Raw genomic sequence first — 14,723 nt, forward strand, 5'->3', positions numbered from 1 at the left:
TTTATGACAAGAATTTCTCTTGGAGGATGATTTGTCAATTCCTCGCTAGAGGCAGTACCCGTGAAAACCAAAGACCTTTAGCATGACAACAATACACACTTACCACGGGTACTACCTGTTGGAATTTAATATTTTTTAATATTTTAAATTTCATTTAGAAATCACCAATCCATTTTTTTCTTTTTATAGCTGTAAAAAATATGTAAATAATTATGAGTCTTCAATCAACTACTAAGCCTAACTGGCCTAAGACTGCCTGTTAGTTTAACTTCTAATTATTATTAATTCTAATTATTATTATTATATATAAAACGTCTCCTTCTAGTTCGTTTCAAATGTTGAATCCCAAACCTTCTTCTAGGGCATCCTTTGTAAACAACTTATGTTCTATCGAAATTGGACAAACTTCCAAAAAATCAACTCTAGTCCCAAAGTTGCAAAGTTCGTAAAGTTCAGTTCAACGGCGTATAAATAAATATTTTACTGATTTTATCTTCAAAACAGCAGTTTAAAAAGTATATATGTATACTTTCATTTACATGATAGTTGAGTCCGCTGTTTAGACATTCCTAAAAAGCAAGGAACCAGCATCTTCAATAGAGTTTTCTTCATCATCATTCACTCACTTTGTCCAACAATAAATTGAATTTCACTCTTAGAAAAGAATTGTCTTCTCAATCGTTGCATTTCATTTCATCCGTTCTTATAAAATATCTTATTATTACGTTTGGTAGTCTCATGTCTTCATTCTTTAGTCCATTTGTCAAAAGCTAACAACTTTTTGTTAAAGTATAAACAAGACCCTATCATTTACAAACAATTCAAAATAAACTTGTTAAGGAAGAATTGAACTACTAAAATTCATACTTAAAACGTTTAGTTAGCCTATTTGCCTTTCAATCTAAAAATACATATTCTAAACTCGGCAATAAACAATCTATCCAAGCAACCCAATTAAAATTCATTCATACCATAATACGTTTACATTGGAATATAAAAACAATTAATACATAATTATTAATAACAAATGTCAAAAATACAGACTAATAACAATTATATCATTTGATTCTAAATTTAAATAAAAAAAAAACTAAATTCTTTCGAAAATGATTAAAAAACTAAAACTTAAAAAAATTCTTAAATAAACATAAATTTACAACGCGTATCTTTGTTAACACTAAACTTGTTAAAAAAATATGTTAGTTTGACATTTATTGTGGTTTCAATTTGATTTATTTTGAAAATTTTAATTTTCTTAATTTTAAAATAATCTCAACATATTATTTTGATTAATATGACAATATTGCTAAAAAATAAATCACCAAACAAAACAAAAGATGACAAATCTTAGGCTATGTTAAAAGATGTGTATATGTATTTTTAAATATATATAAATTTAAAACAAAATACAATTCTATTTAAAATTATAAAACAAAAAAATAGATAATAATAATAACATTCTAAGATAATAAATTGTGTCATAAATGGACTATTAAAAGTAAATGTGACGGAACAATAGATTTTGTTTTTGTTAGTTGTGTTCTTCGAATATTAAAGCAACTTATTTTGCTTTTCATTAATTGAAACATAACAAAAATGAGTGTATCCTATATTTACACGTTAGAAACATCCTTCCCTCAGTTCTCTATAATATTTTACACACAAAAATTATTCACATCAAAAGCTCTTTAAAAACACTTTAACATGTTTTAATCGTGTGCTATCAAAAATTATAAAATGAATTTCCTCTCACTCTCTTTTCTAGTTTCTCTTTCAATTACAAGCGCGCACATCACGATTCATGAACCATCATACCTCCCCTTTGCCCACAAACCCCCTCTGTCTTTCATACCCCCTTTTGTCACTCATAACCCCCCTCGAATCTACCCAAGGGAATTCTATACATTTCACAATAGCACAATATTTCGACAACAAACCGTGTAACCTATTTATATCTTTATATCTACAACATAGTACACTTCAGATCTCAAAACCTCAGAGCGAGAGAGAGATGGAGCGATGCTGTCCTGATGCTTTATACAAAATTGTATAGAAACAAACAAAAATCGAAAAGATACTTTCCTCGTGTTATCTCTAAAGGTGAGTTTTAAAAAACTTTCTGCTATTTAGAATCTCCCCGAAACTGCCCGAATTTTGAGATGAAAACACACCGCAAAGATACATTTTCCCCCTTCCCCCAAAAGAAAAACACAAACTCACCAGCTGAATAAAATCTCACGAGAGATTTTGCACGAAGAGAGCACGAGAAATGGTTTTCTATGTTATGTACGGAAAATTCACATCGGAAAATTCAGTTTTTCCTCCCATTCAGCAGGAGCAGCCCACTGCACGACAAGAAACAGTGGTCCATCGTGTATATCAGCCATCATCTCGCGTGCTCCTCTGTAGCTCCGTCGTTACTCCGTATCCGTAGCTCCGTCGTCGTTACTCCGTGACCAAAATCCAAAGAGATTCTCTCTCGATTGTTGTGCCATGGTCTAGTGTCCTATCGCAGTTGGTTCGCATGCATACGCAACATACCAACATTTTTGCACGGCGCGTTTTATTTTAATTTTTTTTTACTATCAAAATAAATTATGTGTATAAATATTTTCATTTAGAATTTACTTTGCAAGTTTAACAACAAAAATAAAAATTCACAAAAATTATAATAAATACAAAATTTTGTTAAATTTATTTATATAATAAATTGTATATAATACACAAAGTTTAAAAAAATATATATTAAAAAATAAAATACAACAACACCCAACAGTGCTCTTTATCGTCGATTTTCGTGTCTTATTTGTGTTGAAGTCTTTGAAAAAAAAGTAAGAAAATATGTAAATTATTCGCAATTTTTAAAAAAGGAAGAAAAAGAAGAAGGAATCAAAATTGCAAATGTGAAGAATATTACAAAAATCCTTGTAGCTCAAAAAAGTTAATCATAAAAATGGAATAGAGAAAAAAATAAAAAGAAAACCAAAACGAAAACGAGACAAAATGCTTTAGAAAAAAAAAACGTTTAGCAAAATTTTTGTTTTAAGTTTAAACTTAAATTTTCTTTAAATTTTCACTTCTTGTCATAGTTTAAAATCGTATTTGTATTCGTATTCGTCTTCGTCACTTTCGTCGTCGTCGTCAAAGTTGTCAAAGTCGTTTTCGAAATCGTTGCCGTTGTGAACCGTCGGTAGTTTTTGATTTTCCAAATCCTCCAAAAAGTTTTTGCATTTAATCCTTTTTATTTATTTAACAAAAAAAAGAAGAAAGAAAATGTGAGAAAAAGAAGAAAAAAAAGTATATATCTATCTATCTATCAAGTTCGACGACGTAAAGGATGTGGTATTGGATGTGCATGGATACCTGAAAGCAGCAATTAAGTTCTTGAAATTGATGGTTTATGCAGGATACTAAAATAATATCAATTAAATCAAAATCAAAAACGCAGAGAGAAAATCTTATTTAACATCATGGATATGGATAACGATTTTAATATGCAAACATGGATAAATCGAGGTGTGTATTTACTCCTACCTTTTTATAAAGAGGGGGGAGGGGAGGTGGGTTGAACATACAACAACAACAAAAAAAAAAAAACAAATGTCGCAATTTAATATTTTGCAACATCAATAAGGAGAGGGTTGGTTATGGTTCGTTTGTTGGTTGGTTGGTTGTTTGAACGAAAGAGGACAACACAGGACACCATTGTATGCTGCGATGTATTAAAAATCCGACCTTCACCTATTTTTGTTTCCTTAGGTGGCATTGTAACGTAATGTACTGTGTAGTGTATGTCCTCAGTATTGAAATGCATGTGATGTGCGCGCACTTTTAAACCTCTGCTGTTACATTCCTTTACATTTGTATATCCTTGTTTCAGCAAAATATTGTTATAGATACATCAATTATTATTATACCAAAGGTCCTTAGAAAATGAAATTCGATTTTAAGTCCTGCAAAATAAAAATAGAAACAATACTCGTAAAATAGGCAGGAGAGTAGATTTAAAGTTGGTTTTTTCGTTGGTGAAATGGTGAGATGGTGGTGTATGGGAATATCCTTTTTAGAATGAGATCCATAGAATGATGGTTTTGCGCGCCATCTTTTTCGCACTTGTACAGAGTTATATCCTTTCAGGCTTGGAGCATCTAATTCACCATCATCATCAGAGGCATCAGGAGCATTGTCGTCATTGAGTTGTGGCACTATTACCTTTGATTCTATAGGTATACGTATATCCTGTGATGTGCTGTGTTGCAAGTGCAATCGATGCTCCTTCAACAATAAAATAGAAAGCTTCTCTCAAAAAGGACACGATGATAATGATGATGGTGGATAATGGAGATCCCATCATAATGATAAGATAAGTGATTTGTGATGTTGGTGCGGATGATGGATGACATAATGGACCAATTTTGAATTTTTATTTAATTATTTATTTTTCTGTTGTTGCTCTGATAGAGGGTGTTTTTTTTCTGTTGTTGTTGAAAATAGTTAGTGTGCACATGTCATAACATCGCACACGGAGAGAGAGTGAGAAAGAGACTAAGACAACATAATTTGATAAACGAAAGCGAAAGAGAAAGAGAAATAGAGTCTGTCTGTCTACCTGAGATGATAAAATGTAGTTTGGGGAAGTTATTGATTTTATTTTTGTATTTTATGTGTGTAGATACAATTCTCGAAAACGTTGCTTTCGTTGTCATCCTCGTCTTTATCCTTGTCTTCGTCAGCATCATCAATTAACGATTTTGTTTCTTTTTCTTCCTTTCTTGTTTTTTTTATATATGTATGTATATTCCTCGTTTGTACTACCATAATATCTATCCTCGAAATAACAATAACAAAAACAAAAACACCAAAAACAACAACAACAACAACATAAAAAAGATGTAATTTTATCCATTGTAAAACCAACCATGGGCATGCTGCCAATTAATTGATGTATTTACTTAAGACTTGCAAAAGACTGATGATGGTGGTTTAGAGATAGAAAAGAAAAGAGGTGTGGGACGGGAGGGTGGTGCTTGAAGGAATGGATAATGAATGCATAACAAGAAGAAAAATATCAATGATAATAAAAATAAAATATAATTTAATGCACGCAAATAGAAGGTCTTCCTATACACGAGTCTTATGCAAATTTAATTCTAAGAAAACATTCTATGTTTTTATTCTTTTTCGTTGGGCTATTTTTTGATGGCGCTCGCGCCCTGTCGAGACACACATGTGCCACAATTTGTCATTTTAATATTATGAAATGCATATAAAATCACATCTCATCAATTCAAAAGGTGCTACCCCAAAAATTCAACTTTTCACTTGCGATAATTTTGTTGTTTTGTTTGTATTTTTATTTGAAAAAAAAAAAATATTCCACATACGCCCGAGTGAGCAATAATCAATAAATTAATTTTCTATATAATTTTTCATTCATGAAAAATATTATGATCAGTGAAGTTTATATTTTGTTGTATTTTGTTTTTCTTTTTTGTTGTTGCTGTTGTCTGATATTCATGGGTAATAATTGGAAAGCCATTATAATATACTCACTTGTTCCGTCGGTATATTTGTGTTTATGTGAATTTTCTTGGAGGAAAACACTTTATATAGATTAAGAATGAGTCTGCAATTTTTGTTTTCTTTTGATTGTGTTTTTTTTTTACAAATTTACTTCACTTTCTTCCTTTTTTTGGTGGGGGAGGAGGAAGAAATTTTCTTTAGTGTATTTTCTTTTTTTTTCCTTCTGGCTTTGGTGTTTTTTTTTTTTATTATTTTGTTGGGCTCAATCGGCGACGTAGAAATTTTGAACCCTTAGATTATCTTCACGTGTCGTTAAATTTTCCAATTGACTTGATTTTCTCGCCAAGTCAAGAAAACGACGACGACGCACCATGGTTTGGTTGGGTTGAGTTGATGCGGGATATTTTATTATCCATACCTACCCATCACCATCATCCTACTTTGATCTTGAAGAGGATGTGATTATGATGGTATCATTTATTTGATTAAATATATATCTAGCACCTTTTACATTTTACCGAGATGAGAACGGAAAATTAATACTCCGTAATGAATATCAAGTTTTTTTTTCATTTTTCTTTTAAGGGGGAATAAGGTGTTTTTGTAATTTTGTGTTTATATAAATTCAGGATAAAATTGAGAATCATCATTAAAACGAGGCTTCATATAAAGTAACTTTCATTACACTAAATATGTATAAGGAAGTAAATAAAATATTGAATTACTTTTCACTTTATTAGTTAATTTTAAGATCTTAAAATTTCACTGGTAATACGCATCGATGTCGGTGAGGATATATTCTGGCATAAATTATAATTTTATTTTAACTTTTGCTGGCTTCTTTATTACTTTTTAATTTCGATGTCATATTTTCTTTATAAGTTTAATCAGATACAGGAAGGATTTGTATTAATATATCTTGTGCGGTAGTTGAATTTTTACGATGTTACTTTCTTTTCTGAATCAAAGATTTGAGTTCGTTTGAAATTAGTATGCTTTATATTTTTTTTTTGTATTTAAGCATCAAGTGAATTATTACATTTTCGAATGTTAAGGATATATACTATCTAGATACTGGTATATCCGTAGAATTTTTTCGTTTGAAAACAAACAAAATCCGAGACGATTTTTGATCAAAAAGAAAATAATCATATTTTTTTCTGACGTTAAATATTGAAAACAACTTCTCAAAAAAAGCACAAACGGCCAAAGTACACCAAAATATTCTGCTTAGTTTTAAATATAATACATTTTAAATATAAAAATATATAACTTTGAGTGGAGTTTTTGAACAATTTTGAATACCGGCGGTAAATTATACCCATCTCTGAAATATAAATTATGCTAGTAGTGTTCAAATTGTTCTAGTTACCAGAACATAAGTGCCCCGAAGATGTAAATAATAAATACAGAAAATAGTCTGCATAATATGCTGCTGCCAAGTACCCAGCGAGTTAAAACCTAGTTTAAATGTTAATTTCAAAATACGACTTCAAATTCAGTTTCAAAGAAATTAACAGGATGGGTGGCAATTCAGGTTCCATATCCTTAAAAAAAGCAATCTGAGATGGACTTTTCAGAAATACTTTTTTTCAAGTTTGACATGAAGGAGTCAATTTTTGAATAGTGACCGCGAGTGCGTTCACAAACTCTGCTTACACCGTGTGCGACACAAGTTACGTGAACCATTTTCGAGTACAAACCTTGCAGAGTTTTGCCACTCTTCTTCGTTTACACGGTGCAACGTCTGATACGAACAACACAACCTTTTCTTTCTTAAGTTAATCGGGCCACATCAATCGGATCGAATTGTCAGAAAGGTCGGTATACATTTTATTTAATGCTTAACCAATTATTAGATATTTTTTAACAAAATTTAATAAAAGATCAAAGAATGCAAGAAAAAGCAATTTCGTTATAAAAAGCCAAAAAGAGACAAAATAAAATACATACATTTGCAATCACTAGGGCTTGAAACATTTTCGAAAGTCGTTTCATCTTCCATTTTACCAAAAAAAGGCAAAGTTAGTAAAATCCTATCCCTGGTTATCATCGTTGTAGGAACCATCGGTATAAAAGACATGATCAGGGTTGACTTTATCAACCATCTTTTGGTGTAGAATATGAAAGATATCATCAAACTCAAACAATATTTGCTTCAACTTTTATCAAGTTAAATATTTTAAAAACTCACCATACAGAGTTTTACTGTTTTTTTTTTCCGGAACCTATAATTTTCATGGCAATATTATACAGAAATGAATAGGATCAGCAAGGGTCAACTATTTTATATCTTTTGAAGCCGAAATTCTAGCACAGCGCAGATTTTAAGAAACTTTGTGTTTTTACAAAGATAGCATCTCATTGGTGTCTTTTAAAAATATTTTCACATTTTGTAAAAACAACGTGATTAAAAACAGATTTTTCTAAAAATCTCCCCCAATGTTTAAAACAATATTTTCTATGATGTGAAACAAATTGAAAGTTAATTTTTTTAAACCAATTTAATATGGTATTTCATTTTTGAAAAAAAAAAAACTAGCACTACAGAATTGTCCAAGGCTGATCCCTGCCTGTGATACGTAAAGTTTTAATCAAGGGTTCTGCCTCTTGTGAGAAATTGACAAATTCTCCAAAAGTAATTCTTGTCATGGAAATGTGCTCTCTCAAATTAGCGGTTCGGATTCGGCATATAAGCTGTAGGTCCCTCCATCACTGCACTTACTCGTACATAGAAATGGTTGAGATTTGTAAGTCACTAGGCCCTGGTTCTCTACTGACTGTTACGCCACCTAATTTATTTATTTATTCGAAATACAAATTATGGTAGTGGTGTTCAAATTATTCTAGTTACTGGAACACAAGTATCCCAAAGATGTAAATAATAAACTAATAATATTTTGTTCAAATAATATACCTCTGTGTAAACTATTGACATCACATTTTGGGGTAAATTTATTATGAATTGAAACATAGAATTTATTTTGGAATAAGATTTAAACCGATGTTTATTTTCTAATTGAATTTTTTTCTGAAGAATTTGTAATAGTTTCTATGATTCTACTTTATTAACCTGCAAGAAAATTATGAATAAGTATCTATGAATGCGAGTGCCGAATCTAAAAACGAATCATACTCTGCCCAAAGATTTTTGTTCCAAACCGTCTAAAAATTGAAAGTCTCGAAAAATATATATTGATTCAAAATTTCTCAAAAGATTTTTGATAATAAATCGTTTGAAATGTAAAATACTTTGTTTTTTATTTTTTTATTTTTAAGAGACGTTATGTTAAGACTTAATTAGTCCAAATACGGTGAATAATTAAGTCGTGTTTTAATATCGTAAAAATTATTCAGTACTTTCATTTAATATTTACAACTTTCTAATATTTCTTGAAATATGTGGCAGTCGTCCAAAATATATAGTGTCTCAAGGTAACCAACGGAGACGAAAACCATCATATGGTTTAGGAGACCTATTTTCAAGTCAAAAAAATTTTGAAGTAGTTTTGTCGTTTTCACTTCATTTTGAATTCAAATAATTTATACTGTTTTTTGAGTAATTTCTTTTTAACTCATTTTTGACATTTTTAGGTTATAGTAACACGGAAGGAATAATTTGTTATTAATCAATATATGTATAAATATTGCGATAGTAAATTAAGTAACGATCTCTAATTGAATACAATGTTATATAAAGTCCACAGATTAAATTAAGTATCTATATAAACAGAAAATGGTAAATTATACGACACGTTAATTTAACCACAAACGCAAACGTAAAGGACCTGCTCTTAAAAATTACTGGTGAAAAAAAGTCTTACCATTGAGAACGATATTTAACTTCGAAACACTAAAGCTGATAGTTCCTATTTTTTTCATTTTTAATAAAACAAGAACAGTTAAAATTTTCTTAATATCATACATGTTTTTTCTATCGAGCTTAATATTTTATTAAATTAAAAAAAAAGAGGCTGGGATTCAACCAACACTGATAACTTCCCATCCCAACAGTCGATTTTCTTGCTAAAAAGTTTGTATTTTTAAGTGCTTTGTTAAAAAAGTTGAAATATTCTCAAAATTTAAAAACTACCAACAATATTTTGCACATGATGCAATATGAAGTTTACTTGTTTTTAAAATATTTTTGTTAACGAGATATTTTTTATGTACTAATGTACAGAAAAGATGTTGCATTATTATAACATAACATTTTTACGGAATGTCGAAAACAATATTTTTTGTGATATAAAACAAGTTGTAAGCCAATATTTTTAATTTTTGAAAAGATGTTTGAGTCTAAAGTAAATTTTTAGCAACTTTTGTTTATTATTTTGTAGGCTTTTAATTTTTTGTAAAAAATTATTAAAAATTATTTTGAAAATAAAATAATATCTGTCCATGAAATTTCCGAGGTGACAAATATTTTTTGTTCAGTTTTTTTGATTTATAAACAAAACTGTCAATTGGAATTTTTTTATAAAAATATATTTGTTTGGTTATACGTCATATTATATAATATACAATTTAATTCAAGTCTCTAGCGTTATTGGTTCGTGAGATATTAAGGGTTATCCAAAAAACCACAGACGCATTTTCTTGAGAGCCCTTTCGGCATTTTTCTGCATTATTATCTGTATAACTAAATCAATTTGAAGTCGATATCTCTACTGGTTCTTGAGCTATGGCTGACGAAAACCACGTCACGCTGACGTACATACACTCGCACGCGCAGACCTCTCTCTAAAAATCTTTTATTTAGACTCTAGGGACCTTTAAACGCCGAGATTTGTGAACATTTTTAATTAAACAAATCGAACTTCCTATGGGAAGTTAAAATTGGTTATCATATGTAGTTGTCACTATGGAACACCCTGCATACTTATGCATACTTATATCTTCTGATTTATGATAAAGTTCAATCTTTTTTAGGAACAAAAAGGAAATTACTCTATTGATACATTTTGTATGCTGTAAAATGTGCAATATGTTCCACCAATTTTAAATATATCCAAAAAATGTTAGAATTTTTTTTAAATAAACCTCAAGCAATAAAGAAATGCACTATATCGAAAAATTTTTTATTTTGTATTTTCTTGCTGTAAATAGAGTAAATACTGAAAGTAAAACAAAATTTGAATATTATTTAATTGCGCAGAGTGCGATGAGACACACATTCGTCTACTATACATTTTTAAATTTTCAGTACACTTTTTACTTGAAATAGGATACGTGACCGATTTTAAAGGTCCAACATTCAATTTCTTCATAAAATAAATAAATATACTCTCAAATATGCAGAAATATTTCGCATCGAATTTCTAAATTCCAGAACATCATAAACATGCATTAAATTACCCGTGTTTTGTTGGAAAATCTATCCATAGCATAGAAGGATTTTACAAGAATAACAAAAACAATATCAATAGTATGAATAACAGCGATAAAAGTTAGAGTTGAATCTTACTATGGATGGGTTTTTGTCATTTATACGAGTCTCAAATGGATCTTATGTGATTTCGTTCCCAAATGTTGGTACGGTTGATATTGCATTTGCATCTCGATGGCTGTGTTCGTTGAGTTGTTGTGCATTTGGTATGATGTGTTTTCCTTTTGGGGAAAAAATCAATCTATTACTGCTGATATTATTTAGTTTTGTTAGAGAAATGGACTAACTGGGCTTGTTTTGCAAGAGACAACAATAGAAAAGATAATTAAGTTTTGCTATGCTTCCACCAAAGGCTTATGTCAGTTTAGATTAAATAAATCTTCATGGTGTTTCCACCACACAAGAAGATTTTAAACCGATAAACTTTGATAGCACTTTCTAAAATGCAAATATTTTTGATGTTTGAAGTGCAAGTGAGATAGTTTGATTCGTGTTGAACAATGAAAAACTTAATAGTTTAGCGCCATATAAGAATTTGCTACCTTTGTTTTTATTTGATTAAACGAAACTATATTTTTTGTACACAAACATGCTAATAAATAGACAATAATGCATTATCTGTAAAACCAACTCCTTCACACAGTTTTTTCTTCGCAAATTTTGACTTGACTCCAAACCCCGAACGGAATCGATTCGAATCAAGCTCATTTCAACTCGATTCAGGAATTGAGGCGAGCTTCAAGTTCGTTTCAACACCACATGTAAATGTAGTAGTCTGCGAACAAACCCCCTCCTTGAAGCAATTGTTAAAGGAACTTTTTGTATATAGAATTTCAATTTACAGATGTTTTCTAACATTTCTTTTTGAAAATTGTCCATTTTATTAGTTTTAGTTAGTTTTTTTTTTTGTTATGTTAATTTTAACTTTTGATTTTCGCAAACATTTCTTCTATTTGTGTTTTTTTTATTATTATTCTGACAGATCTTCTTTCAGTTGTACCAATTTTTAAATAAAAAAATTTGGCTACTGCGGATCGTTTTGACAATTTCTCACTGTGCTAGATTTATATGGAATACCAAAAAAACGCACGTATTGTAAAGATTTATAAACATTATGGTTTGACATTAGTAGTTCAGTGTAATTAATCTTTACAAGATTAAAATTTTACACCAAAAAATGGTTGCTCATTTAAAATGGTGTGTTTTATCTACAAAATTTAATTTGAAAAATATATCGTGTTAATTGATTTCAAAATTAAATTTTTGTATGAACTATTGATTGCATATTGAAAACAGAGTTGCGAATCAGTTTTATTTTCTAGATACACCAAAATCCTAAAGCGATCTTCAGTTTTTTTCAATTTTAGACTAAAATTCAAGAAATTTTAATCAAACTAAAAATTATCCTTACCGTTTTATCTACCAAAATTATTTTTAAATTATAAGGAGAATGTAGTCTTCTTTCAAAAGTGATAGCTTTCAATTCTTCCGTCGGGTATTTTCGTCAGTGAAAAATGTGCGATTCGCTTAAACTGGCATAGTTAATGTTTTTTTTTTCTAAAATCCTTTATTTAAATATTATGTAAAAAAAATTGAAAAACAAAATATATTCTTACCAAAAATTAGTAGTTTTCGCCTAAAACGACTATGATTATAAGATGATTGTTTAAAAAAATTGTAGGAAAAGAATTTGTCCTTTCAATAATTTGTAACCTCTAATTTCAATTGATTAAGAAATAAAAAAATGTTTGTTTATTTGTTTTCAGTACATTAGATAGTAAAACAATTATTTATATAATGTTTTTCCCACATTTTGGGGAAACCCTCTTAAACTTTTTCACTTTGTCTAATTGGGTGTCTATTTTATCGTACGAATGAGAAATTATAAAAATATGCTAACGTTTAAGTCTAATTTCTCTGCGAAGAAACTAATTATGATGGCTAATATATATTTGTATCGAAATTTCTTAAGAATTCGGTTTAATATTATGTTTTTTTTTCTACTGATTTTTCGTAATTAATGTTTGAGGAGGATAAATGATAAACTGAGAAAGAACAAAGTAGAAGAATTTACTAATTTCCTTTAATAGCTCTCTAATTAACAACAGACATTTTTCTTCAAAATATTCTATTATCTTCTAAATATGATGGTGTATTGTTTTAAATATTATAAATATTGATAATTTTGTTGATTAATATTACTTTGTTCGTAATTTTGTTTGTTTTTTGTTTAAGTTCTTTAAATGTGTGTATTTATGGTATATTATTTTTTATATTTTTTTTTCCTTTTCTTGGTCTAAATTTTGTTATTTATCGTATTTTTTGTTTGACATTTAACAAGTTTGTTTGTCAAGATATTTGAGTCAAAAACATATTGATTATTAAAGTACGACTATTTTCGTTTTATTTTAATTTATTTAATATAATTTTATCTTTTTTATTTCTTGCCGGTTCTACTCTGGCTCAAAAGAGAATAAGAATGTTAAAAAGAAGAAAAACGTCAAACAGCATCGATCACTCGTCGATGACCTTTTACTATTCGAATACTATTCGATGTTTGACGTTTCGAATATTGAGGGGTAGCTTACATTTGAACAAAACAATTATAATATGATTAGATTATGTTAGTATTTGTATAATGTATCTATTTCTCACACACAAAATTTCAGTTGGAAATTTGAAAAATGTTATCAGAGCTAGTTTGTATCAAATAAGGCTTAAGATACTTTCTATTTATGTAAATAAAAAATGTAACGTAAATTTAATTTTTCTAAAAAAAATACTAGATATCAAAAAATGTCCTTCTTCAACACTATACATGGCTCTATACAGCTCGTCTCTGTAGATGCTGTTATATGCGGCCTCGAAATCGATGAAAAGATAGTGGGTCGATTTGGTATTCTTAGGTTTTTGCAGGATCTGCATTAATGTGAATATTTGATCGACTGTGGACTTTTCTCGTCTAAAACTACTCGAATTAGGACCTATCAGGTGTTGTTGAGGATGGGCTTTAGACGTTCACATATTACGGCTGAGAAGATTTTGTAGGCTAGACTGATAGACTGATTCCTCTATAGTTGGGGGAGGATCTTTGTTCTCCTTGAGTCAAAACCATTTCTTATCAGTTTTTTTTTTTATTGTTTGTTAAAGCTGTCAGATAATTCTTTTCCTAAAACATTCAAGGAGTCTATAAAAAACCGTTAATTGAATTTAGTTTAAATAATATGAATTTGGTATCACGTCACATTATTTTATAAAAAAAGAAGCTGGGATTCAAATCACACTGATAACTTTCCCTCCCGTCTGTCGATTTTTTATGGTTAATAGTTTGTAGGATTTCGTGTTGGGTTAAAAAAGTTGTCAGTTGAATTGTTCTTAATTTTAAAATTAGCAACTATATTTTTCATATAAAGAAATAGTTTAGTTTGAAAATCTAGTTTTGTTAAATAAATTTTAAGTCGAAAACAAATTTTTACCAATTTTATTAGGATTTCTTAATTTGAGAGATATCAAGAACTGAACATCAATTTTTAGCAAATCTGCGTACTATTTTTTGTAGATTTATTTTTTTAGGCAAAAATCGAATGTTGGATTTTTATAAAAAAACTACTGAATATCGAAAAAATATTTTCTGTGAAAAAAAAAGTTTGAACACAATATTTTTAATTTAAAAGCTATTTGAGTCGAAAGCAAATTTTACAAAGTTTTATATTTGGTTTATATTTTTTGTAAAACAGCTGCCAATTCGATTTTTCTCAAAATTTGTCCGAATGTAGAAAACAATGGAAACAATTTAAATCCATAATTTAAA

The 14,723-nt window shown here is 29.2% G+C and overlaps 1 protein-coding gene across 6 annotated transcripts in view; it reads left to right on the forward strand.

Annotated features, from left to right (window-relative positions):
* Positions 1-2,323: 2,323 nt before the first annotated feature.
* LOC129938832 (uncharacterized) overlaps positions 2,324-14,723 on the forward strand; it is a 124,220-nt gene continuing 111,820 nt past the window's right edge. For 5 of the 6 annotated variants that reach the window (XM_056046625.1, XM_056046624.1, XM_056046621.1 and 2 more), the window contains exon 1: positions 2,324-3,516. Coding sequence is in view for 3 of the 6 variants with exons in the window: in XM_056046621.1 (XP_055902596.1) it covers positions 3,471-3,516 (46 nt within the window). In the remaining 3 variants the exon portion in view is untranslated. The remainder of the gene's footprint in view (positions 3,517-14,723) is intronic. The other variant, XM_056046626.1, reaches the window with a different exon arrangement.

The sequence above is a fragment of the Eupeodes corollae genome, chromosome 1, assembly GCF_945859685.1.
Source record: "Eupeodes corollae chromosome 1, idEupCoro1.1, whole genome shotgun sequence".
Classification (NCBI taxonomy): domain Eukaryota; kingdom Metazoa; phylum Arthropoda; class Insecta; order Diptera; family Syrphidae; genus Eupeodes; species Eupeodes corollae.